This window comes from Apteryx rowi, unplaced genomic scaffold, assembly GCF_003343035.1.
Source record: "Apteryx rowi isolate R43461 unplaced genomic scaffold, aptRow1 scaffold_196, whole genome shotgun sequence".
NCBI classification, from domain to species: domain Eukaryota; kingdom Metazoa; phylum Chordata; class Aves; order Apterygiformes; family Apterygidae; genus Apteryx; species Apteryx rowi.
In genome coordinates, this window is record NW_020448263.1 from 571089 (window position 1) to 598157 (window position 27069).

Here is a 27069-nt window from a genome sequence, read left to right on the forward strand (position 1 = left end):
CACCCGTCCGCCCCGCCCGCCATGCCCAACATCGTGCTCTTCAGCGGCAGCTCCCACCAGGACCTGTCCCAGCGCGTGGCGGACCGGCTCGGGCTGGAGCTGGGCAAGGTGGTGACCAAGAAATTCAGCAACCAGGAGACCAGGTGGGTGGGCGGGAGAGGGGGGCGCGCGCGGGGCGGCAGCCGTTGGGGACGGGCGCGGCCTCGAGCCGCGGGCTCCTCGTCCCGCCCCGCCTCGCCTCGCCTCGCGCGGGCGGAGGGGGCGGTGCTAGGAGGGGCGCTACCTGCGCTCGCGCCCCGCTAACGTCACGGCGCGCCCTCGCCACACCCCCGGCGGCCCCGGTGCCCCGCCTGCTGCCCTGCCCGCGGCATCGGCCGCCGCTCCCGAACGGCGGCCCGCGCATCTCCCGCGGCCTCTTCCCGGGTCCTGCGCCGCGGCCTGCCTTAAAAACAAACAAACAAATAAATAAAAATAGGCGTGAGGCGCCCCAGGCGTTGCTTAACGTTTCTTTGGAGCGTTTGCCCAACGCCGGAGAAACGCCCAGGGGCTCCGCTGGGGAGAGAGGCAGGGCTGTGCTGGGGCGGCGCAGCTGATAGGAGTGCGGTCAGGCTGGTGGCCCTGCTGATAGGTGCCCGCACCCCCCCCCCCCCCCCCCCCCCCACACAAACCCCCACACACCCCTCTCGCCCCCCGGTTTTGTGCGTGCTGTGTTTCAGGGGCACGCGAGTCGCTTTTAGGGCCTCCGCAGCCCTGTCTCGGGGCTGGCCCTAGCAGCGCTGGCAGTGGCGGCAGCGGCGATGCCGCCTGAGGCAGGGCTGTTCAGAAATGGTTAATTTCACAGTTGGTCAGCTGTGGCAGAGCCTTCTTAAATTAAAGATGTGATCCTCTGGATTTTATGAAATACAGTAGATTATGAAGTTTCATAAGTAGGTCTGTATGTGAGTGCATATAAGAACAGGATGTTAGTGATGGGTTAGACACTTGAAAGAGTCTAGATCAAATCACATTTCAGGATTCGTTTTGACCAGTCTTTATTGTTCAGCAGCAGTCGGTTATGCATGTGGAACTGTTGGTTATGTTGGCATTGTTGTTATGTTGGCCTTGGCTTACTGTTTGAAAAGAAAAGCATATGAGGTTACTGGCCAGCCAGATGCAGAAAATTACTCTGGTAACAATGCTGAGGATCTTGTGTTAAACCATGTGGACTGCTTTGCTATACTGTCTGAGAATGCATTCAAGACTTGCCAGTTCTTTTTCCACCAATATTGCCCATCTTTACTAGTTTTGTTGTCTTTGTTTTTGACCTACCTATTACTCAGGCAAGCAGCAGGAGTACATAAATCTAGTTATTTTCCCTATTCTTCAATTTGCAATTTTTTTTTTTTTTTGAAGTGGCAACTGCATGTTCATCACATGAGCTGGTAAGGCTGTGCTACTGCTTTTCAGTATGGGTGTATAAGACTACCATCTGGTTCTGAAACTGAGGTTCCTGAATATAAATTGCTCACTAATCCCTGAGATTATTGTATGTTTGCTCTTATCTGCTCTTGTTCTGAATCTCCCAAACCAGCATGTTTTCATAGCCTCCTTTGAAAGATTAATATGCTGTATACTAAAACTGCGCTAGGAAAGTTTTTCCTTCTATTCAGTCTACCTTTTCATGTTCTTAATTTAACTGCTCTTGTTCTAGTTATGCTTACTGGTGTTACTATGAACCCTCTTCAATTAGTGTTTATGCCATCAAGTGTTTGCACACTCTTACTCTCTTCTATTCGTGCCTGATTAACTGAAGGTTTAAATCTTCCCTCAAGTCTTTCCAGCCATATAATCACTTTATTACTCTTTGATCTTTTTTCTGCATAATAAAATTTAATTTGCATATTTGGTTGCATGATTGTCTTGCAAACTTGTGTCAGGTCTCTTTTTTTTTGGTTTGTTTGTTTTCAAGAGACACTGATTTTTAACACTGCTGTTTGCTGTGTTTTAAACAGAGGTTCTTTGATTTAGATTTCTTCCAAGGCAGAGACTTATCTCCAAAAGTTTGTGTATTTATTTTATGATGTAAATTAATTAAATTCTAGACTTCAGGATAGAATATTTTCTACTCTTATCACTCTACCTATCTGCAGAATGTCAGTCAATGGTTTAGCTAACCTAGTAGTGACAGTTTACTTTCTTAGGCAAGTATGGATGTCGTGTGGTATAGATATCATGAGGGAAGTATGTAATCTAAAAATTATTTCTGGTTACTTCTGTTACAACACTGCTAGGCTGACATTTCAGTTTTCCCTCCTCTCCCTTCTCCCCCCCCCCCCAACTTAAAATACCTTAACACTTAAATCCTTAAGTGTTTTTTCTTTTGTACAACTTTATTTTAGAATCTCAAAACCATGCAGTTCTTCTTGTTTCCCCTTTAGCAAGTAAAATTGGCCCCACTTTATTCTAAGCTTTAAGTGGGTAGTCTTTTTAATATCCTCAGCAACTTATTTCGGGATGGTGCCCTTTCAGTTTTGTAGACTGATTTTTTCTTAATATAAAATTCAGCAATACTAATGAGAGATTTCCTGAAATTTGAAATTAAAGTATAGATAAACTTGRTAAGATATTTAAGCTGCAATGATCCTTTTCTGCAGCATCTGGATCTTCAGTATGTCTTTCTATAGCAAAGTTTCTTCATGTGTATATAAGCAAAATTTCATTTTGTCATGTGTAAAGATAATCCAGTGCAGTGTTTTCTTATTTTTGTTGCGTTTTTAAGTTTATAAATAAATGTATTGGCGTTATGAAATATATTTGCAGTATTGCAGAATACTAGAACTCAATAGTTAAAATACTCAAAGAACCTTAAACCTTCCCAATGGCACTCGGGCAAAACCCTGTGCAAACAGATAAGCCTGGGCCTGAGGGTCAACAAACTCTTGCTTTGTCAGATCTGTTAAGTTAGCAAGTCGCAGAGAAGATTCACCTCTTGTTTAAAAACTCAGTTTTGCTGTTTGCTTCATTCTCTTGAACATAAATGTGAATTATGTGTAAATTGATAAATATGTGCAACACCAGGCTTAAATATTTGTCAGAAAAGTCCTAACTGGAAGTCGCTTACCTGACAGTAGCAATTAATCTTGCTTGCAGAATAAAATGGCAAAGAGTCATTAAATATTTTGTATTATATTTCAACTGAAATGGGCTTTAGGCTTCAATCTCAATCCTTAGCAAATCTAAGTGTTCCTGAAGAACTGGAATTATTCCCTGAGATTAGCTAGGGGTAGGAATACTCCTGACGAAATGACGTTAAATGGACTGGTATGTTCTAAATTCCTGAAAACTTAGAATTGGAAATGCTTCTCATTTTAATTTGTACTGAGACTAGAGTATCTGGCAGTATCCCAGTTCTCTTGTGATTTAGGCATTCAGTGTCTAGTAGGTTTGTAACTGAGAAATACTATGTCTGGGCTAGATGAAATGAGGGGAAATTGTTGCTAGGCTTGACTCCCCCCCACCCACTATTTTTTTCTTTAAAGAATATGGAAGTACTTTCCTTCAGCTGACTACTGGAGCCAACCTACCTATACTAAAGTAGTATGAGAGCTCCTAAATGTCTGGTTGTAGAAGGTAACTGTTTAATATTATAAACTAGTGTGTCAGTTGAGAATGCATGCTGACCACAGAGTTACAGTAAGAACTTGGGTGGCATCACCTTCTGTGTGTGTGTGTATGTGTATATATATAGAATGAAATGTTTTGCTTATGAAGTGTTTCACAAAATTGTCTCCAAATACCCCTAGGTATTTTACTGAATCAGCTGATGAAGAAAAAATTAACACTGTTCAAAAAATTAACATGTTCATTACTTCTTAAGTAAATGTATTTTCTTACACTATCTGGTATGCTTTCTTTTCTAAAGGCTATTTATTTTAGCTCTGTACTTGAAGTAATTGTTACTCTTGAAATGGAGAAGCTGAAGTCACAGATGATATCCTCATACACACCTCTGTACCAATGAGAGAACTTACTGCTCTCAGCCCTTCATGGAAGCTCCCTTTTTCCTAGTCAGATTCACTGTTTTTTACCTGCAATAAGCTGTCGGAGCAAGTCATCTTGACAGATTCATGAGAAGAGGAATTGAAGTTTTGTCTGGCACATGTGATTTTGAAGGCAGTTTATCTGTAGCCTTTTTTAACTGCTGAAGCTGGGTTATTTCAGAATCACCAATGTAAGTGTATGCAGTACAGCTCTTATAGAGGAAAATGTGTTGGCTGTAAAGAGACATTGCCTGCTCTATGGGAAAAGTTGTGCTGTTGATATGAGGGGCATTTGTGTTTTAAAAAAGAGGAAAAAACAGTAACAACAACAAACAAAAAGATCAAACATTAGTATCTTAGACTGAACTTTAATCTTGGAAGTTAGGAAAAAATAGCTGATTCTTACAGGAATGCATGTGACTGTTTCATAGAAAGTAGGATAATGAAAATAATTTGTTCTAAAAAATAATGGAAAAAATAAACAAACCTAAAAACTTTGATATCAGTGCTATATAGCAGGGAAAATGAGGAAGTTTTTCATCACTGAGCTGTAACATTTTACCCCCAACTCCCCTACAGTGCCCTCCAACTCCACGCTTTTACTGCAGCTGCCTCATCTCTAAGACAAGACCTTGCTGCTTTTCCTCTGCCTCCTTCTTTTGGGCTCCAGGGCCGTGGAGGCCCTGGGTTGTATCCTTACTGAAGTAGGTTATTGTGGTGTTTGCAAGCCTAGTCTTGGAGTAAGCAAGCTCAAGTGGTCAGCTGATGTTAAATCGGCTGAAGCTGATGGGGATACAGGACACACTGGCATGTGAGGACTCTCTTTATATTGCCCAACCACTCAGCAGATGATTCATATCTGTGGTTGTCATGCTCTGCCTGGGGCAGCAGAGTTGCCTCTTTCCCTCACTCACTGCTCGCTTATGCTGTGGTGAGCAAAATGAGGTTGGAGAAACAGATTTTACCAGTATGGTCATGTAGGACAAATGCCTGTAGTGGGGGTTTCTTTCACATAGTGAATTCCAGCTATGACAAATATGGTCATTTATCATATTGTTAATAGATCTGAATTCTAAAAGGCCTAAAAATATTTCAGTGCTTTTGTTTTGACTTGCACTTTATTGACCTTACTGTGTACTGCTTATCTTTAGATAAATGCCAAGCACTTGAAATATGTCAATAAACCAGACCTGTGTGAAGAATTTCTGATGATCCTGTATGTACTTAGATGTAGGTTTTAGTGCTAAGTCTTTGAAGAATCCCTGCACATGCTCAGACTTGTTAGACCTTTGTTTCCAAATTTCTGAGTGTTCCTTCTCGATCAAACATGTTTCAGCCCGGAGCTGCTGAAGTGATGGTGTCTTCCTGTTGCAGTGGCAGGCTGTGTGCCAGAATTGAGGGCAAGAAGATTATTTCCTGTGCTCGTGGTTCTTGCTTTGTTGGTGCCCAGCATAGGACAGCCGGAGTTGTAAATGAAGATCTAGTTGGGCTCTAGTTGGGGCTTTGCCTTGGAGCTATTAATCAAAGTGAAAGTGCCTAGAGTTGAGGAGAGAACATGGGTGCCAGGAGATATGGGATACCTAGAAACCTGCAGTAAAAATGCCACCGTTGGTGGTTGTGTGGTGTGTGTGTGTGTTTTGTTTTTTTGTTTGTTTTTGTTTTTTAATCATTGTGCATAGTACAGGTGATGGAAAGGAGCAGCAAAATTGCTAGGAAGGAGGACAGACTGGGATCCCCCTTTCCCTGCCCTAGCACACCCTGGCAATTGGAACTTAAAAGCATATTAATCTACAGCTTAAATGACTTTTAGATGCTATTTTCAAGGGTGATCTCAGCATTCAGGAGCCTAGGATTTCTTCCTGAAATCCAGGCTGGTGTCCTGTGGGAGAATAACTCACTACAACCTCTACCAAAACCAGCCAGACTAAACTAAACCCCATGGAGCTCTACAGTTCTGTAGTTGCTTTTAGCATCCAAACAATTCAAGTTTCTCTGCTGTACTCTGTGGTGTAGTCACATTCTCCACTAGTCTTAAAAATAGAACTTAAGGACCAGGTTAGACCAAGTAAATATTTGTGGGTGTTAGTATTGAGGGAGATGTACTGTGAAAGGTTGCTTGTGGCCATACTCCTTCCTGACCTTCCCTCACCGAAATTTCTACAGTTGCTCAGGGACCACTTAAACTTGCCATAAGTAGGTTCACTGTGCTTCTGCAGTTCTGTATACAGCTTCCTGAGCTCAGCTGAAGTCTACTAATAGATCAAGCAGCCTCTGCATCTCTTGAGGGGCTGAGGTTAGTTGGAGACTCATAGAACATACCTAAAATATATTTCATGAAACTGCTTTTTTCTTGTGCTTGTAACCACTTTGTTATATAACGTCATGGTAGTTGAAATATTTGCCCAGTAAGYTGGAGGCCTTAAGTTAAATACATACCTTACTCTGCAAAAATTTGTTCCCAAGGGTAAGAGTTCAAACACACCCCTCTGCTTAGCACTTTCTATTGGCTGTTTTTTGATGATTTGCAAATTCAGCATGTGGGGTTTTTTGGATCATTTTTGAGATATTGATTGTCTTTGCACACTATGTGAGGACTCTAGACTCTAAGTTTTGGCTTCTTCTCTGGGTACTGAAAGTGCCTAAAATAAAGATCTACTTTACTGGCACCTCAATGGCTTCATAAAGCTTACTTCCTGTAAGCACGGCTAGAAACTTCATCCATTATCCTTATTTTTAAAAAAAGGTTCATAGAGCCTTTTAAATGCATGATTTGAACTGGATCCTAGTCATGGACTTAGATAATTCACTATTTTAGTGTGTTTCTGCATACTTATTTCCCTGCTTTCCCACACCTTTTTTTTCCTAAGTTAAGATATACTTATTTAGAATTCCCCTTGCTATTAATTCTGTTAGGAATGTGCTATAAATTTAGTATCAAAAGAGGCTAAGACTACTGTTGTTCCTGACTTTGAATTTTGCCTAATGATTGTATGCTTCAGCCATTTAAGTGTGTTTGTAATGTAAGTGGTTCTTGAGCCTTATCTTTAATTGATGATAATTAGTCTATCTAAGGTTCTAGATATTTAAACTCTTCAATCGGTCTTTGCAAGACGAAGGCAAAAACCAACACTCAAACTTGTATTTCATTATGTTCTGTCTTGCTCATCTTTCCCAGCCAGCGTCACATGGACCACAGATTCCAAGTAAATGGGTGAAATGTAAAGCTGATTACTTTCGCGTACCGTGAATTTCTATAATGCTTACTTTAAAAGTTACATGGTTTGGGGGCTTTTAATGTACAGGTTCTGTTGACTCTTCCTGAGCAAGAAGTTTATTTAAACTGAGTGTTACCCAATAGCTGAATTTGATTAAATTGCATAAAACAAACAGAGCTTGTAATCTTGAAGCAAGAGCTTGTTCCTGTGTCCTTCCTCTGTGTCCTCACTATGCAAAGTTGTTTAAACAAAAAACTCAAATGGATTGATTAGTTAATTAGGCCATGATATAGATGGCCTAAATTGTATCTTAGTAGTAATATAGAACTTTGAACAGGTAAATGATGGGAGATACTAATCTGTTGCATGGCCATCACTAGCTGATTGTAAGAAGATCTTTGTGCAATAATTACATTATGTTCTTCTCAGGCACCTTTAATTAGGTTACTCTAGAGTGCTATGCAAATATTAATTTAAGCTTGATTCATTTCAGTTTGCACATAACGTCTGCGTTCACTAGATCAGGTACTTGCATATACATAGTATGTATTATTCACATTTATGTGCACCAGAGATGTATGTCATTCTGGCCTGAAAAGCAAGACTATGAAATTTTAAAACACACCAAGGGAGAAAGGGGTAGCATTTTCATTTTCTAAGGTGCTTGCAAGATGGAAAAAATAACTGTTAGCCCAAGGGCATTGAAAAGGCAATAGTTAATGGACATGCAAGAAGAATCGCTTCATGTCTATTGTATTAACCAGAACTATATTCATCTCAAAATATATTTCTTGACCTTTTGAAACCTGTTATTTCTTAGCTGGGTGCTTAGAAATGGCAGTTTTAAAAGAGGAAAACAAATCAGGGTGTTATAATTCAATATTCTTTGTGTATGTAATGAATGTTAAGATCATGTATTCCTGTCATTCATCAAAGCTCTTTCCTATTACATAATGCATCTGTGAAACTAATGATCTCTTTTTTCAAGTACTAAAATCTTATACTGCCCTCCTGTGTCACTCCAATAATACTCTCCCCTAGAAATTGGCAGTATTTCCTTTTTAGTCTTCGATTTCCCTTTTCTTTTTAATGGTTCCTAGATTAATTTCAAGAACAGAAGTGTAACTTCACAGTCCTGGGTTGAAAGAAATGCCACAGAGCTTTTGCATGTGTTCCTGGTCTCCTTTGGACGCATTCCAAAGGTTGGGTATATGACAATACTTGTTGTTATTAAGCTGTTCTGTGCAAGTGCTGAGTCAAGCTGTGATTATCATTCTTCAAAGTGCTCATAATAATAACTATCAATCAACAATTGTTAACTCAGCATAAGAGACTGTCTGTAATCTAATGGGTAGATGTCTTACACAGAGCCGGATTTATATGTTCAGGAAAAAAATGACAGATTTCTCAATTTATTTTGTTTGTTTGTTTTTTATTTTTTGTTTTTTTTCCTGGGAAGCAGAACTCTGATACTTCAGTATGAGAGCTATTTTTTGTAGGGCTTCTAATTAAGGTTGACAAATTCTTCCTGTTATGGAACATGCTTAGAGCTTTGCTGAACTGCGGTTGTGTTGACCAAAATTTCTTTTCAGCTCCAAAAAGAAAAATAAACTAGAAAAATATTTTGAATTTGATAAAAGTAATTATGAACAGTCTTCTCTGAATAGCTTTATTGCTTTGATCAAAAAATCGGACAGGGAAGTAACAGTTGTGTAACCACAGAAATGTATCTTTCTGCCTTAATAGAAGTCTCAAAGATTTGTTAGAATTAACACTCTGATATCTGAAGATGACACTGTCCCTGACCATGTCAGTCTTCATAGAGGTCCTTGTGTTTACTAGGTATTTTGCTTTAGCTTAGGAAATCCTGCCGGTAACTTTCTCAGGCAAAAATATACATTTATTTAAGGAGGGAAAACCTAAGACAATATTTTTTGCTTTGAGGCTCAAGTGGAGCTGAATAGGGGAGCTGAGAGCACAGGGACGCTCTTCTCCCTTCTGTTTTGTTGGTGACCTTTCGGATGGTTATGTATGTAATGTAAAAATGAGAGTACATTAATCCGAAGGAAAAAAGTCCGATAAGGCACAAATGGGGAGGTGAAAGAGGTGTGTTGGTTTAGACAATGAGGCTGAGACCAAGTGTGAGGAGGAGAGATGGGGAAGTTGAATAAGGGCCTGGAGGGAGAAAAGGATTAAACAAGGAGGCAGGTGCTACTAATATGAGAAGAAGGAGTCAGAGCCTGGAAGTGAACATGCGTGGGTGGTAGGGCAAGTTCAAGTAGCCAGGAGAAAGATGAAACAAATTCAGTTAGAACTATTAAGGTTGCAAAGTGAAGCACGCAGGTTGTACTAGTGCTCAGAGAAGAGCACTAGTAAAAGAAAGTGAAGAAAGGTTGCTTATCTATTGCCTTGTGCATCTGGCTTTCAATATTGTCTTTAATTGCATGCTCACACGTATATTTTCCACCAGATGCATTCTTTCACTGCTCAGCATGAAACTGCACATTGCTCAATGAGGGGGAAACAAAATAATGGCTGCTCATTAAATTGGCACAGTCCGTTCTATGTAATTTAATTTTGTTCTGGTTTGCACACCTTCAAAGGGACAAACATTCTTTCTGGGACAGGTACATCTTTACAGTTTTCAAAATGTAACCGGTGGTACTGCCCTCAACTGTCATGATGGGACTGTCTCTAATGTTTGCATATCATTAAGATGTACGTAAGGAATAAATTCCTTTCCGTGTTTTGTAGCTACACAAAACTACTGCCTCTTACACAGTGCCCTGGAAGCTGATAAACTAAAGCTTTTTGGACTATGTTTGACTAGAAGAAGCCTCGGTGTTGAAGGAGTGTCAGAGAAACTATTTTCTCCCCCATCTGGGCCACATGGGTGGTTTCCAGCTAGAACCTTTGGCTTATTTGTGGCTTGGATGAAGGTGCAACCTTTCACATAAGAACTGAAGATATTTTAGCCTGATTTAATAGAGCATGGGTTTTAATGCTCAAATTGCCTCATTAAGTCGGGTGGTGGGGGGTTGTACATTTTACTAACCTTCATTTTTTTCCTGAATCCGTGTCTGTAGCTTCTATGAGTAAGTTTTGAGCTAATAGGTGTGGGTGTGACTCAACAGTGGATTTCTCGCACTTGGATTTAGAATGGAAAAAAATCAATATTCCACTTATTTGCTTTAATTTTCCTATTTATTCTGAGCTACATGTTGTTTTGAATTCTGTAGTGGTGTCATTAATGTGTAATGCACAAGTGTCGTGATGTGATGCAGCAATCAGTGCCAAAATTTACTTTGAAGTCTGTGGAAGAATAAAGTAATTCTTGRAAACTATCTTAAAGGACCAAAGTATGTAAGCTCAGTTAGGACAAATAGCACAGCATGTGAGAAACCTTGGGTGAACTGTTGAACTTTTTTTTTAACTGTACATAGACATCATGGTTTCAATTTTAACCAGACTGCTGTCTTCTTAAATGCAGTAGCTTCTTGATAATTAGGACATTGTTAAATTCACAGGAAATGAATTGCACTTTTTGCAGAGGTATTTTGATGCAATTATTAATAAAATGCTCTGGAAGTTGTCTCTTACTTGTTTCTGTAATTATTTAGGTTGATTTTTTTTTTTAAGTGCTTATCCTAACTCTCCTTGGGACATAGAATACCTAAACTAAAACAAAAAAGCAGCATTAAACTTAATAACCACATGAGCTGCATCTGTGCTACAGCCATAATTATACATTGGTTGGTACAGACCTTTCAAAAGCTGTATTTAGGCTGAAGTAAACTTTAGACTGGTTTGTATTGAAGTAAGCTATGTATCAAGGGGAGAGTTACCAAATCACAGTAAAAGTGTCCTAAATGAGGATAAACCTATGAAAGTTTGTTAGAACAGTCTTGTTCTATTCTTTAATAGTGTTCTTCCAATAACTAATGTGATTAAATGGCTATCTCCTACTCTTTCAGTGTGGAGATTGGTGAAAGTGTGAGAGGAGAAGATGTGTATATCATCCAGAGTGGCTGTGGAGAAATAAATGACAACTTAATGGAACTACTCATCATGATCAATGCTTGCAAGATTGCATCATCCTCCAGAGTGACTGCAGTAATTCCATGTTTTCCATATGCCAGGCAAGATAAGAAAGACAAGGTAAGATGTGTTTTATTATAAAAAGCGTATGTTTTTTAAAATCTCTTTTCAGCTTGTTCCCTTGAAGTTTTTGGAGATAAAGCGTGTTTACATAAACGTTTAAAAGAGAATTAAGATTTTTTTTTAGCATATTTGTCTCTTTATGTTCAAATGTTGAATTATATCATCTGTAAGTAAATGGAGACAATAAATGATTTTTCACTTATTTTGATTTTTATAAGTAGGTACATGCTGTGTGTGGTATATTTCAGAGTACCTTGTTAGCAAACCTGACTTTGTGGAACTCTTTCTTGCTTTTGCCATCTTAATTTTTTTACTGTATATATCAGGAGAATACACCTGTTCTGCCATTTTTAATTAGTGTAATTGCACTGAATTAAATCCTTATACTGATACTTTATTTAATAAAAATGAAGTAGCAATATTCAAAATTTATGAGAAGGACTTAGTAGAAGTAAAGGGCAGGAATTGCCTGGGACAATTTGAAGTGCTCGAACCACTATGCAGGTGGTTTTTACCCTATATGTTAAAACTGAGAGCCAGATGGAAGGAACTGATTAAATCTGCAATACATTAACAGTAATGAATGAATACATTATTCCATTCTGTAGGGCAGATTCCAGAAAAGTACATTTGGAATAACCTATTTGTATTGATGCAGACCAAAAATTGTAGAAAAAAACCTAGATCACTTCTGTCCTTTCAGTGCTCTTTCTCTAAATTTGGGCTGCTGTAGATGATAAATGCAACAGTTCTGCTGAACTGATAACACAGTAACAACTCCTCATTGGCATTTAAGTTTGATTAAAAAATTCAGAACTAAAATTTTCTGTCTCTGGTACATATGTGCAAAAGCCTTATGTTACATGAGTGTTACTTCTGCCAAGACTCACTTGAAAAGAACTGACAAGAATAAATGTGACATATAGCTTTTAATATTGGATTGCAATTGTTGTCTTTTGGGGAAATTGCCCCACTCTGGTACTTCCCATAAATTGACTGCCCCCTGCCTTGCACTTTGAGCACTGAGCAAACCATCCTCAAAGCCCTGTGAGTGTTGTTTTTTTTTTTTTTCCCTCTTATTCTTTTATATAAAATATAACAGGATTGATAAGGGATGTAGAATCTTAAAAATAATCGAAGACACTACAAAATAGGCCATTATCATTATGTAATCGAGGAGAACAAAATTGAATACACCAAAATTTTTCTTTTAAGGAGTGTAGCCTCCCTAACAGTATTATTATTGAGACTTTCAAACACTCAATTCAGGAGTTAAATAGTAGCTCCCTATCTTTGCCTACATCTTCTGGAACTTCAGTTTACTGTATTTCTGTATTGAACAATGCTCTTTCTTGACTAGCGAGCTGAAAGGGTTTTATCAAAAGAGCTTGAAAAGAGAGCAATAAACATTTTGTTGGAAAAGGAAAAGGAAAGGGAAAGCATCTCACTCCTGAAGATGTTTTGTTTTCCAAATTCATATTTGAAGATTCTGCTGGACCGTAATATAAGTTCTTGGTGTGGGAAAAGGATGAGTATGTCCCAAGTTTACTGTGCATCTAGGGAATGCCTTATCAAGTGTACCAAAAATCAAGATGGTAGGCTTCCAAGAGACACTTGAAACCTATAGGATGGTGGCCCAGCATGTTGCCCAGGAACATTTTTGTCTTTTGGAAATGCCATCTGAAGGTGGATAGCACAGGAAAGTAACTAAGACACTGACTTAGACTTTAAGCATTGTTCCAGACTTTTCTTTGGGTGCTGCTGTGTTCTGCAATTCTAGGCAAGCCATTTCAATTTTTTTTTTTTCTTTTAACCTCTGTTTTGCAATTGCAAAAATGTTTGCCATCTTTGGAAAATAACCTTGGTAGTTGACCTCCATGTTGCAAAATAAACTATAATGTAGCTGTTGACATTGGGCAGCTCATTGACAGGGAGATCCTTACTCTCACTGTTTGGTTGCATCACATCATTTGGTCTTTGACCCATGTTGAATGCATAAGATTTGTGTGGTGCCTGAAATGTCAGAACAGTGCCAGCCATTTTCTTACTATGAATGTATGCAGATTTTCTTCTTTCTGCTAAAAGATCTGGCTGCAGTTGCTTGAATATGAAGTGAAGCAGCATAATCTGCTGTTTACTAGTTTAAGTTGTTGACTTTCAGCCCATGTAGTTCTTTATAGATGAGTCCTTGCTGCTGGAGATGTCACCTTATTCATGCCTCTGTTGCAGTAATGATCACTGAAAACTGTGAAAGTGTTCTTGATTTAAGTAAAAGGTGCTTTCAGTAAAACGTCATATTCTGAATAAGCCTTATGTAATCTACTCTGGGCATTTTAGCATTAAACTTAGACTAGCTTTAAATGAGTTAGGTTTGGGTATTAGCAACAGTTCTATCAGGACAATATAGAGATCCATGCAAGCTGTTCTCCCAGTTATAAAGGCAGGGAAACAGAGGTTTAAAAAAAAAAAAAAAAAAAAAACTTGCCAAGAATCCTAGGAAAGTTGGTAAATTGACTTGGGCATAATCAATTGCTGTCATAAGCTAGAATAATTCTGATACACAAGCTAGCTAATTTAAAATTAGCTCAAGTATCTGTGCTTTGGCTATGTTTGCAAGTTTATGCATCCTCTAATTATGCTTACCTTCAAAGCCTTGGGCAAGATACATTTATGTAGGATGCTGTAGAGATGTCTTTGAGATAAGTTAGAAGTATAGCGACAGGTGAGGTTTGGTGTTCCACAGCTTATGTAACTTTGTTTTTTTGATTTGTAGAAGGGGGCCGTGGAGCGTTGGGTAGGTATCCTTTTTTTTTTTTTAATTTAATTTTTTTTAATTTAACAGTAAGCATTTCCATTAAGATGGCCTTAAAGGGTGAGACTTACTGGGTTACATCATATATAACTGGGAACACTTTCAGTTTCACTTCTAGATTTCCATTGTTTTTTTACCTAGGCCATGACAGTAATCCTGTGGAATAATTTGCTAATAAAAAACTCCTTGATTTTAGCTGAAAATTTATTTGGACATTCAAGATAATGGCTGTCAATTTCTGAGGCTTCAAAGCATATCTCATTTTCAAAATAATAAATTTAGGTAATAAATTAGTGAATATTCAGTATCAATAAATTTCACAACTGGCTTTCTTGGAAGTGAAAGTTCCAGTCAAATGTTTGTGGTTTCTTGGATGATTTTTTTTTTGTTGTTGTTCAGTATGCATGTGATGCATTTTGAGCAAAACAATATAATAAAATGATTAAAGGCATTCCCACCTTTTGCTTTCAGCTATGTATCCTTTGCATAGTTGTTCTTATGAGGTCATTTTTATTAGCTTTGTGGATTCCTTCCCTGCCCCTAGTAATTTTAAGAATTGCTAATAACTTTGTAACACATCATAAAAGAAGAAATCTTTATATAATTGTCGCTATAAGTGAGCGGGGAATTTGTTTAGGAACTAAAAACCTCAGTGATTACTTCAATTTAGTTTCTGTACATAATCTAATGTTGTATTTCACACTAATAATTCTGCATAATCTCAAATTGTGTCAAAGAATGGAACAATGAATATAGTGAGTCTTCTTGCATTCTTGCCTCTGATAAGCAAACATCACAAAGTCAAAGAAAACCTTCAGTTCTCGTCTGCCTTTGTGATCTGAGTTTCTCAAATTGAGGCCAGATTGTTTGAGGTTTTCTTGAAGTTTATTTTAAATCAACTTGGATTATGTTGTAGTAGAAAACTTTTCTCACTTTCTTTGTAAGCAATCAAATATTAAATTTTTTTTAACATGATTATTTATTTAAATGCACAATTTTGTGTAGAGGAAACTCAGATAGCTGAAAACTTCATTTGTCTTAATTTCCTATTAGCCCATTCTTGAGAAACAGGTATTGGTGTTTGGCTATCTTTTCTTCCAAGACCCTCTGTCCACCAGCATGTAGGCAATCTGTGATGTGCATGTCTGCTAAAACAAGTTACGTAGTGGTAAAACCTTCAAGTTTTTCCTTCTGGGAAGTCAGCCTGCAAGGCCAGCAGCTGAAAGAAGTATCAACTGGTAATGTATACATTAGTACCTGATGCAGGAAAGTGTTTTGGGGTTTTTTGTTTGTTTGTTTTGTGACGGTGATACTCATGATATGGAAGCATGAGACAAGCTAACTGGTATTTTTGTTGAACAGAAATGGGGGGGAAAAAAAACAAAACAGTGCAATTCATTAGGCCAGAAGGAGTGAAAATACAAACCACATTCTGGAAAGAATCTTATTTACCATGACAGCAAGGCTGAACTTGTTACTGCTTTCTACCAGAAGAGGTTGTCTTGGTTAGCAGTCTTATTTCCCCCCACCTTCCATTTTGGCTTTGTTAGCTGACTGCTATGGGTTCAGACAGGTATCAGTGTGAGCCCAAGAGAAGTGGTGGAAGTGTAGACTGGAAGCAAGGGATGGGACAAGAAGGTGAGCAAACCTCTGCCTCCAGCTGCATTTGTTAGTTTAGCTTAACTAACATCAAATCAGATCTTCGCAAACTGCTGATAAAAGAACATGATGGTAAAGTCAAAAGATTAGGAACTAAATCTTTGTTTTGCTGGATGTTACCAGAGACTTGAATATCTTGAAGCCTAGCCCAGTCCAGTTTGGACTGCTGAAATGACTTGAAGTGACCAGGATTTTGAAAAGGACAAATCACAAGTTTACTAAAAAGAACAGAAGTATCCAGAAAGCTTTGGTTACTTGAACCTTACAGAAATGAGCATAAATGAGGACCAGTGTAGTCCTCAGTAACTGGGAAATAGCCTTCTCTGATTAGGCTGTAGGGACTGCAAAATCTTATGGAAGTTGTCTGCATGTGAATAGGAGATCTAGCTAATTGCAAACTGCTGTATACATCTTCTATGGATCTTATATCCCCAATCTTCTCTGCTTGTTAGGCATTATTAGCCAGGCTGTGCAAGCTGATTCAGATGCTCCAAAATGTTTTGCTGAGTTTCAAAACCCTAGTAGCAAGATTTGCTATTGACAGGCTAGTTTGGCCAAAGTTTTTGGAGCTCTTCGTATCTAAATTGCAAATATGCTAAAGGAAGATATGTAAACATAGCAAATTTTCTGACTCCTTGTATCTAGTCAGTCTTCTTAAAATTTGAACACTTGTGCTTTATTCCTCAGAGCCGTGCTCCAATCTCTGCAAAACTTGTTGCCAACATGCTGTCAGTTGCAGGGGCTGACCATATCATCACTATGGACTTGCATGCTTCTCAGATACAGGTAATTGGAAGTTCTTACTAACTGTAGGTAACTGTAAGTTCTTACTAACTGTAGGTAGAAGGTCTACTGAATTAATATGAAAGGCTAATACTAATTCTCTGTTTTTTCCTCATTGTTTTGAAAGGCAATGTTCAGAAGTGTAATTCTCAGGGTTTAGAGAAAGCTTTGATTGGCTCACTACTGGTTTCTAATTAAATTCTCTTTTGAAAGAGATCAGCCTTGATCTTATGGAGTGATTTTGCAGGCACTTCAGACACTTCTGAGCGTTTCTCCTCTTCCGCCCCACCAAGGATTTGCCAAACCTGAGTGTATTAGAGCTCCTGGAATATATAGCATGGCCTCTGGGGGGAAGTTCTATTTTTAGTCTTGGTCTTGATAGAGTTTTGTTGGTGCAGCTAAGGGGACAATATTCTCTCAAGAGAATTGAAGGTGGAGGCTGGAAACCCTTAGCTGGCTTCACTGATGAATCCAGCAAATGAGAGCAGACGTTGGTTGTGGTTCTCACATACACCTCTTTCAAGATACATTGCTTTTTCTAGAAAATACCTTCTCTTCCAGTTCTGGCATTCTGTTTAATCAGAATTTCAAATTATGCTAGATTGCTCTCATCTGCGTAAAAAGCAGCTTCGTTTGTGGTCACAGGTTTCTTCTCATTACAACKTGTACAAAGAAGAGAGAGATTCCATTCTGCTGCTCAAGTAATGCTAACTTGAATCTTCCCCAGACTGAAATACTAGTGTTCATATCAAGCAGTTAGTCTTAAGAATTAAAATTTATGGAAGTTAAGTTATTTTTTGAGACTTTTTCACAAGCATCAATTCACTTAGGTGTCTGAGCCTGGTCTTTTTTGGGTTTCATATAATGGCAACAGTTGTTCTTCATTTCATTTGTGTGAGAATTTGAGAGACCTTAGTATTTGTCCAACTCTACTTCCACTGATTTGATAGAAATAGCAGAGGGTAGAATTAGGCCAGTGTAGAATACTAGTTAAAGTCCTACCCTACATGAGAGGCAAAGGCTTGACTTTCCCTAATGTCTTCCAAGTAAATTCCAGGTAAAAATATAAATGTATATTTATGAAACTATCTTTTTCTTTTGGACTAGGGTTTCTTTGACATTCCAGTAGATAACCTGTATGCAGAACCTGCAGTGCTGCAGTGGATAAAAGAGAACATTATGGAGTGGAGAAACTGTATCATAGTCTCACCTGATGCAGGTGGTGCAAAAAGGTACTATTCAAGCCATTAGTTCTGCATATAGTTAGTGATCAATGAATTACTTGGTGTATTCTTTTTCTCCCCCTTCCTGCCTCCTCCGCCCCCTTGAATTGTATGAGATATAGGGCACATCATTGATGCCAGCTGCGTTGTAAAAAAACAGCATAACTAGTTCTTCTAAGTGTTGTTCATGCCTGAAAACATCCAGGAGCTTTCTGTACTCTAAAGAAAATGTTTTTCTCTCTCCCTGGTTATGACCTCATTAGCTGAATCCCTCCATGGGGGGGAAAGATTTTTCCTGCTGCTTGCTTCTTTAGTCCAATTGCTGCACCTTTTCCTGCTTCACTCTGGACTTGCCTAAATTTCATTTCTCTGTTAAAGCATCTGGCCTGTCCTCACTGTACCTGCTGGCATTTAGGTAAGACCTTGCTTGAGTCATGTTTCTTTTTTCTTTAAGTTACTGCATTCTAGTTGTAAATCTATTGACTCAAGTTATGTACTATGAATATTAGAAAAAGAGAATGAAGTTTTGCTTTGAGTGGCAGATGGTAAAAGTAGAAAACTTAGTTCACTGTAATGATTCTCTATTCACAGCATGCATTACTTGTTTAGGAGGCCATCTTTTATGTGATACCTATAGAGTATAAACTAATGCAAAAGTTCAGAAACACAAAGTCAGTGAAGTGACAAAGGATGCCACTGAGGTGAAATGCTCATTCTGAAGTTATTGATCATTCTGCTGTTAGAAACTGAAAAGGAACAAAGACAAATGAAATAAGAAGCCTGTAAGTCCATAGTAGTTTAAATATTTGGAATGTAGCATGGGGAAAACAGTGAAAGACTACCATATTATGACTTTGATTAAAGTCTTTGGGTCCATCATGAATCTTTGTTTTAAAAATTAACAGGGAAGTAAGACTGATTAGGATTCCAGAGTTGTTCCTGTTTAGATTGCTGGAGTTAAAGATATGAAGAATGGAAACTAGAAGGCATTCTAAAATTGAGATGACTCAGTCCATTAAATTTCTTTTTGTTCCTATCTAGATCCTGTCTTTTTTATTTCCTTCAAAAGACAGTCTTTGGTTGGAATCCAAGTTGGGATACAGGGGTTTTTGTTTTGTTTGGGATGTGAGGGGACAGTGGGGTTCCCCCTCTCCCCTAGCAAATATTTGTGTATTAGAGATTGATCATGAGAGTTTATTTCTGATGACCACTTTCATTCTATTTAATATGGATAGAATTTGTCTTGATACCTTTCTATTGAAACGCACTCAAACATTTGCTGTTGAAGTAAGATAGAATGTTGCTTACCATAAATTTACAACTTCTCCTTTGCCTCCAGTAATATAATGTAAAGAAGATGCTTTTGGCTTGTTCATTTAAAACATGTAGACCTTCAAATTAATACTTGGGTTAATGAAAGTGAATAAAATATGAAGAATGTCTTAAAAATAAATCGGAAGTATTAAATATATATATGTTTTGATTGCTAAATATTTTAAACATCTGAATACTTCTCTGTTTTTTACCATTTGTTTGGTGGCTTTCCAGCTCATTACATTTTGTGATTGAAGTAAGGCATGCAGGTTCTATTGATATCTTAATGCCTCTGAGGTATTGAGATTTGCTTTGAAATTACACTGTTGTGCACAAAAATGTGAAAACACTAACATTTTTTTGTTCATCAGCCTGGTTTTGGAAAGCTGTAACAAACAAACATATTTTTCATATATAAGTACTAAAGAAACTGAACCATATTCTCTATTAAATGTGAATGTTAACTTTGTTAACAACGTTCTAAAAATATTCTAAAAAGGACAGGCTTCAAGACGGTGCCAGCATGGACAAAGCATAGTAGTGATTATTTTTATGAATATGCCTGACAGCTCTAGTATATTCAAAAAATCTGAATAAAGCAATCTATTTAATTAGAAGTTTGTAACAAATTAAGCTTGTTGGTGGAGTTCAGTCTGGCCACCAGAGGTCATCCTGAGGAGTTCTAAAAAAAAATCTTTGCCAAATCAAAAGCATTGCTAACAGAATTATTAAGTAAACTACTTGATTACTAGACAAATGTTGCTAAATAAGTTACTAATCACCACTAACTTGCTTGTTTTTCCCATTGGTCTGTTTTTCACATTCCTGGCAATAGTATTTTCAGTTAGGATTTTAAAGTAAAGCTGTTGTATGCTTAGAATTGAGGCTATCTCTTTTTTTTTTTTTTTTTTTAAACTATCTAGTGTGACTAGGTTTTGCAGCAGTTCAATAAAAGCTTGTGAATAGCTGAAATGTTTTGTGTATATGTTCTGCATACTAGTAAGAGTCCAACAAATCTTAGGTGACCTGCATACATTTTTCTGAGCTACTAGTAGCTCTGTAGCTACTTTCGAAATGATTTAAAAAACTATATTTATTTAAACATTTTCTTAAATAATTTAATTTTGAATTAACTATTTTATCTAATGCAGTGGCTTTCACAACTGAACATTATTCTTTAATTTTCCCCATGCCCAAACCTTCTCCTGAGTTCTTCCATAGCAGTCCCAAAGGGAAAGATTTTCCTTGAAGAATGAGGCTTTAAATCGCCACATATTTTCAGACAGCAGCTTTTCTTCTACTAGCAGTGACCCTCCTCTACACAGGTATTCAAAATTTCTATTTATAGTGTAGGTGCAGAGATTAAGCTACTGGGCCTGTAATTCTTCTACCCTCTATTCTGAAGAGGGAGAGACCGATACTAGAAGGACCAGAATCTACAACAGTAGGCTCTAAGCACCTACCCAGTTCTTTTCTATGAGAGACTAACTGTCTCTGATTTACAGAAAATTGCTACTTCAGAAACTAGTTCTACTTTATAGTAAATTTCTACTTCAGTATATCTGTGTTATAAAAAGCAGATTGTGTACAGAGCTGTATTTCATAAACTTATTGGAACAATGCAGCTAAACTCCTCTTAGGGTTGGATGAAGAAAAGTAACCACTGCTTTGGGGTGTTCCCCCCCCCCCCCCCCCAGTTTAACAGTCTTATGCTGTGAAGTGAACCTGAGAAAGTGTGTGTATATGTCCTCTTTTCTCCAGCCAATGACCAGCATTGCTGGATTGCTGCTTCTATTAAATGCCCTAAACACACTAACTTAGTTATATTATTAATTGTATTTGCCTAATAACCTTTTCAAAGACAGGAGTTTAGTGCCAGAAAACTAAAGTCAATTAAAAAAAAATCTATTTCTGGAGTATTGGTTAAGACACTGTGGTTGTATTTATTAACAAAGAATTAAGATTGTTTCTGCCCTGTCTCATGACTTGCAAATGTTTGTGCTACAGTGATTTTTAATAAACAAATACACAGTTTTATGACAAATAGGCAAGTAGGCTTTCTTCTTTCTTTTAAAATAACTTTCTGAAATGTGTTTTATTTCTTCCTCCAACTTAGGGTTACTTCAATTGCTGACAGACTGAATGTGGAATTTGCTCTCATTCATAAGGAACGGAAGAAAGCAAATGAAGTAGACAGAATGGTCTTGGTTGGTGATGTGAAAGACAGAGTAGCTATTCTTGTTGATGATATGGCTGACACATGTGGCACGATCTGTCATGCAGCAGACAAGTAAGTATTAGGAACTAGCCCAATGTCTCCTTGTAATGTGACCTGCATATAGCAGATGAACTCAGTTGCTGTGTCTGCATGCTTATAAGTCAACCTGATCTCTGTAGAGTGAAGTCGCTCTGATTCTTCAGTCTATAGATCACAGTCCTGTGATCAGACTGTCCTTCTTTAGTAGTGGAAGTAAAAATATTTACAGAAATATATAATCTGTATTTAGAAAGAAGAAAGAATAAAAACAGACTCATCAAACTTGGAAGAGATGTGGGGGCCATCTGATGTGTTTTCCAGTTCCAAGGCAGAAATGACCGATCATTCTGTTCTTAAACCTTACCATGGAGCTTTTCCACTCTCCCTTGGCAATCTTTTGCAGAGATTTGCTAGATTCACCATTAGAAAGTTTTTCTCCTCAGTGTTTAATGCAAGTTTAATCTTAATCTTTAATATAAATCTTCAATATAAAACTACATACTTGTCTTCTGTGTCCTGGACAGTGAAAATAATTTATTTTATTTTATTAATTTTTTTTAATCCTCTTTTGTCTAGAATGTAGTTGAACGCTGTTTTCATCTCCCTCTAGACTAAACAACTTCAGTTTGTTCAGTCTTTCTTTCCACATGGTTTCTAGACCTCTGCTCTGCTGTTGATGCCGTCTGAACTCTTTTCAGTTCGTCCATTTACTTCTTGAAGTGCAGCATGTGAAAGTAGGCCCAATATCCTGACTGAGGCCCTAACATTGCTGAGTAGAAAGGATTAATCTGTGGGGTTCTTTTTCAGCATGACCTTATGCTTGTACACTTCAGGGTGGTGGTAATTTTTTTTCCACAGAGGTTGACAGTGTTGACTGCCCTGATCTTTGTTCATGTCTATACCCTTTTCTAAAAAATTGCTAGCTGGGAGTCCCCAGTCTGTGTAAATTCAAATGATTAATTCTTCCTATTGCCGTAGCTTCACAACTGAAAATGGATGGCAGCAATTCTAGCTTCAAAAATCATTTTGACAAATTGGAGAAATGGACTGAAATTCATTAAGAACAGACGTGAGATATTACAGTTGAGCAATACTGGACTGAAGTGCTCCTACCCTTCCGCTCATATCCCAATGTATGCTGTCAGCTCTGTTTTGGAAGGTCAAGGGCTTCAATCTAAAATTGTTTGGAGACCTGAGGTTTAATTTTCCCATCCACAGATTATTTTCAAATCTTATGTTATGATCTGGTTTACAGCAAAGCCCCCCCCAAATGGTTGTGCTTGCAGCAAAATAGAAGTGGGAACAAACTGCTGGGGAACAAGGCACTGGAATGTCTTAAACAGATCTTGTTGCCAAACACTTACTACAGTATTGTTTCTCCTGCACTTAATCCTTTCTAAAGCTTATATCTCTGAGTTGAGATCACTTTGAATTTATATTCCTGCCCAATATACTTGCAGACCATTTGAAAGTATTAAATAGCATCAGATCCAATATAGGTCCCCATGATACTTCCTACCTAAACCTACTTCATGTTCTGTTGAAGTAATAGGGTGGTACTTCAGTGAGCTAGACATTTCCACTGGTGGTCTGAAGTAAAGATCATCCCACAAGTTTACAGGATTTAGTTGCAGGTTTGCTGTTTGCTTCTRGATGATCAGGATGTCAAAAACTTGAGGTAGAAGAATTCATATAGTCTTGTTTCCTTTTCTATCATGCTTGATGGAATTCTGCAGTTGGATACTATGCAGTTGTTTGCTGTCCACGTAGTAATCTGTATCAAACGCCAGCATGGGCCTGAGTTTGCTGTGCCCTTTGCTGGCCAAAACCATAAATTGTCTAGCCAATGATTTTTTGACACCTCTGTGCACAGAGGAAACTAACTGCTGTCAAAAAGGAGGCCTTTATTTTTTTCTGCTATGAAAGAAACACTTTGCTCTATAAAAATCTACTGTGGATAAATTTTAAAAGCATCAGAAACCTGCAGTGTACCTCGAGTGTTCACTAGAAGATGCTTTTGCTTGAACAGTGCTGCCTATTATCATTCCTGTGTTCTTGGCATGAATGTGTGCTTTTCATTAATGCCAAAGCTAGATAAGATGCAGTTTCTGCTTAGACTTATCTAAATTACTTTTTAAGTCTCTCTTTACCCTAGCGACCTAAAGGCATATCTAGCAGATTATGTCAGACGTGTATTTCGATACTGCAGATCAACTTGCTGAAGGCTTTTTTTTTTTCTTTTCACTCGTAATACATACTCACACTGTAATAATGTGCCCTCCTTTTAGGTTGCACATACTAATGATTGGAATTCTTTGATTCTAGTGAGTCATTCAAAACAATATGATATTTCTGTATTTTTGTCTCTTCCTTTCTTTCTTTCTGTGATGATCTAATAAAGTACCAGCTGTTCAAGGCTGCTTTTTGTCCTAGTCCCAGTTGTAGTCTCGCATAGCTTTGAGTAACTGGAGGTGGAGAGGCCAGTCAAAACCAAATTAAGATAATCTGACTTATTCACAAGTTGTTCTAGTTCTTTTATTTATACAGGTTTTTTGTGTGCCGCATCATCTCACTGTCTTCTGAATCAGCAGCATGTCTTCCTCAACCTTGCAGTAAGCTAGGCTTTTGATCATTAAATTATTATTTTTTTTTAACCTCAGAAACCTCTGTCCAAGCACAATTCACTTGCAATTTAAAGAAGTTCCGTCTAGAACTGTGCAGTTAAACATGCATCACAGCATGTTCTTCCTTTATGTTCTGCAGGTTAGTGTCTGCTGGAGCCACTAAAGTTTATGCTATTCTTACTCATGGAATCTTTTCTGGTCCTGCTATTTCTCGGATTAATAATGCAGCATTTGAGGCTGTTGTGGTAACAAATACAATCCCTCAAGAAGAGAAAATGAAACACTGCCCCAAAATTCAGGTACTGTATTTTTTTGTGTCATCTGTTCAAACTCTGGATTTGTAATTTACCATTCTCTGATGCTAGAGTTTTGTGCCTGAAGATGAAAATAATATTCTCAAACACATTGTGCAGCTAGGTTGTTTGCAGAACATACTGCTAAATCATGCTGAAGAACTCTTTTAAGGAAATTCAATTAGTATGATTAAAATGCTGGAAAAAAATATTTGATACTGCAGCAGATTGAGTATGCATGACAGTGAAAGAATAATGGGTTTAAAGCTGGCTGTGATGCTTTTTTAAAATTTGTTCTATAGTCATCGTACAATACTTGTATGTGGGAACCCAAGCTAGTTATATTATTGTGAATGCCACAGAGACCTTAGATTTCTTTGTTGTATTTGAAAATACACTAATGAAAATGCCCAAGATAACGATAATATGTTTCTAAAATCAAACTGAAAATACAAAGCTGACTTATTTCAGTAGCTTTTACATGAGATTATTCTTGGAAGTCATGTGTCCCTTTAGCAGGCTTTTTTTTTTTTTCATTCATGCAAAGAGGGGAAGTATAAAATGGTGCTTTTTTTCTTTTTTATGCTACATTGAATTAAAACAACTTAAAACTTATCTGGTATTATGTTTGTGTCAAGTGGACACTGCCATCTGATGGCTGGAATAAACTGTTTCTTGTGACAACATGGCCTGTGCTAGCAGTCCTCAGCAGTAAGCCTGTACAGAAATCGGTTACTGTTTTCTCATTCGATTTTCAGTCTGTAATTGTATTAATACAGTCCTCATGTTAGGCTTACTTAATGCTTTAAAGTTATTTTCCTTCCTAGGTGGGGTAAGAGGGCAGAATAGTAAACTGAATGTACAGTTCATATGCTTATAAATATGTGCTTATAAACTGAATTTTTTATAGGATATCAAAACAATAAACTATGATCTCTCTTCTTTCTTTCCTCTTAGGTTATTGACATTTCTATGATCCTGGCTGAGGCAATTCGAAGAACACACAATGGTGAATCTGTGTCTTACCTGTTCAGTCATGTTCCCTTATAACTGCAAGAGGCTATGTTGTATCTTTGCAAGGGCTGTGTCAACTAGCCCTGTTCTTAACAGTGCATCTCAACCACAAGAGATGAATATCTTTGTAGAAACCCAGAGCTTGCATGTTTAATTATTATATTTGTCTCCTAATTACCATTTGTTCCTTGTAAATTGGCAATAAATCTCCATCCTGCAGAAACCTTTTATGAATTTCCTTGAGAGTTTGGGATCTTACCTGTTGCTAAGTTCTTTTGTGTGCTCATGCTGTCTTTCTACTAAATTGCTGCTTCAGATCTGTTTTCTATTCAGAATTACTAAACAAGTTTATAGAACTTAATGGAATTCATGCATATGAAATTGTTTTTCTGTGTTAAGCTAAATGCTACAGATTTAAGCATCTGGAATTTAGTCATCTGTCAGGCAAGCAGTTTGTTGTTTTTTTCTCCTCCTTGTTCTGCTTAAGTCCAATGAAAATTATTTTGTAAGCCCTAGCAGAATTTAAACCTCATGTTAGTTTTAAGGAACTGTTGACACATCCATAATATTACCTGTGTTTCATAAACTTGGTGTTCTTTTTCTTCACAAGGTATATATGGTTACAAGTTTTCTTCTGTAAAGCTCTCGCTTGTTCATTATGTTGTATCATTTTGTTGAAATCTATTGTGCAGATGATATAGTCAGTTATAAGATTGATGTTTCAATATTGTTGGGATTATTTATTAATTTCCTGTATTTCAACAATAAGGACCAATTTTAAATCACAAGAGCAATTTTGTTTTGCATGTCATTTTTCCCGTAGTTTTTAGCATTCTGTGATTCTGATCATATGAATAATTTCATAATAGTTTTGCTGCTAATATTGTAAAACTTTACTATGCATAGTCCAAACAGCAAATATAAACACACATATATTTGTAAAAGATGGTCTCTACCCACATTTATTTGACTGAAAATATCAGAAAATACTTTCCATTTTTAACTGCATAGTTAATAGAGCTTCAGCTTTCTATTATGAACTACCACAGTACTTCACTGTGTAGGCAGTGAACTATGGTAAACTAACCAGTCTTGAATACTTTAATATTAGAGAACTAAAACCACTGGGAAAACAGATTGTATTCTGAGAAGCTTATGGTTAGGTCCTGGTAAGTGCAGTCAATAATGGATTCTGGGGAAAAAACAAAATTTCTGTCACTGTACTTTTAGGTCTTCACATTCTTTTACAGAGTTCTCAGCCTTCCTGCTAAAAAGGAAGAGTTCAGCTGTGTTAAGATAGTGTTCCTGCACCTAAATCATAGGAAAACTCAGCTTTTCACCTGAAATTGCTGTTTTTAATTATAAAAGCACTTGCCATGCTTGAGAAATGTTTCATTACTGTGGAACCACACAGAATAGCCTTATTTCATCCTACCTTGCTTATTCTGGGATATATTTATCATGATACACTGTGTTATAAAATGGATTTTTCCATTCAATTGAACCTGGTCTAATGTTCTGTTAGTTTCTCTGAGGAAAAAATGTGGCTATTTTGCCCTTACATTTTTTTTAATAATTTGCTATTTCTTCTGTGGGTTTCTTTGTATATTGAAGATGAAGAAAACAATTTCACCTGTACTGCTTTATATAATGAGTGTAGAAATGGGTTCATAAGATACTGCAATCAGAATTCAG

General features: G+C 37.5%; 1 protein-coding gene across 1 annotated transcript; it reads left to right on the forward strand.

Moving 5' to 3' along the window:
• PRPS2 (phosphoribosyl pyrophosphate synthetase 2) lies at positions 1 to 25989 on the forward strand. The gene is made up of 7 exons (XM_026062914.1): positions 1 to 143; positions 11209 to 11392; positions 16554 to 16652; positions 17757 to 17881; positions 21303 to 21476; positions 24207 to 24366; positions 25318 to 25989. The coding sequence occupies exons 1-7, from the start codon at positions 22 to 24 to the stop codon at positions 25408 to 25410; spliced, it is 957 nt and encodes a 318-aa protein (XP_025918699.1). The 5' UTR covers positions 1 to 21; the 3' UTR covers positions 25411 to 25989.
• Positions 25990 to 27069: the final 1080 nt, after the last annotated feature.

Excerpts from the sequence above, each read along its gene's own strand:
- PRPS2 (XM_026062914.1), top strand. The coding sequence starts at position 22 with ATGCCCAACATCGTGCTCTTCAGCGGCAGCTCCCACCAGGACCTGTCC. Across the intron at positions 21,477-24,206 it reads ATCTGTCATGCAGCAGACAA|GTTAGTGTCTGCTGGAGCCA; the intron begins GTAAGTATTAGG and ends TATGTTCTGCAG. Across the intron at positions 24,367-25,317 it reads AACACTGCCCCAAAATTCAG|GTTATTGACATTTCTATGAT; the intron begins GTACTGTATTTT and ends CTTTCCTCTTAG.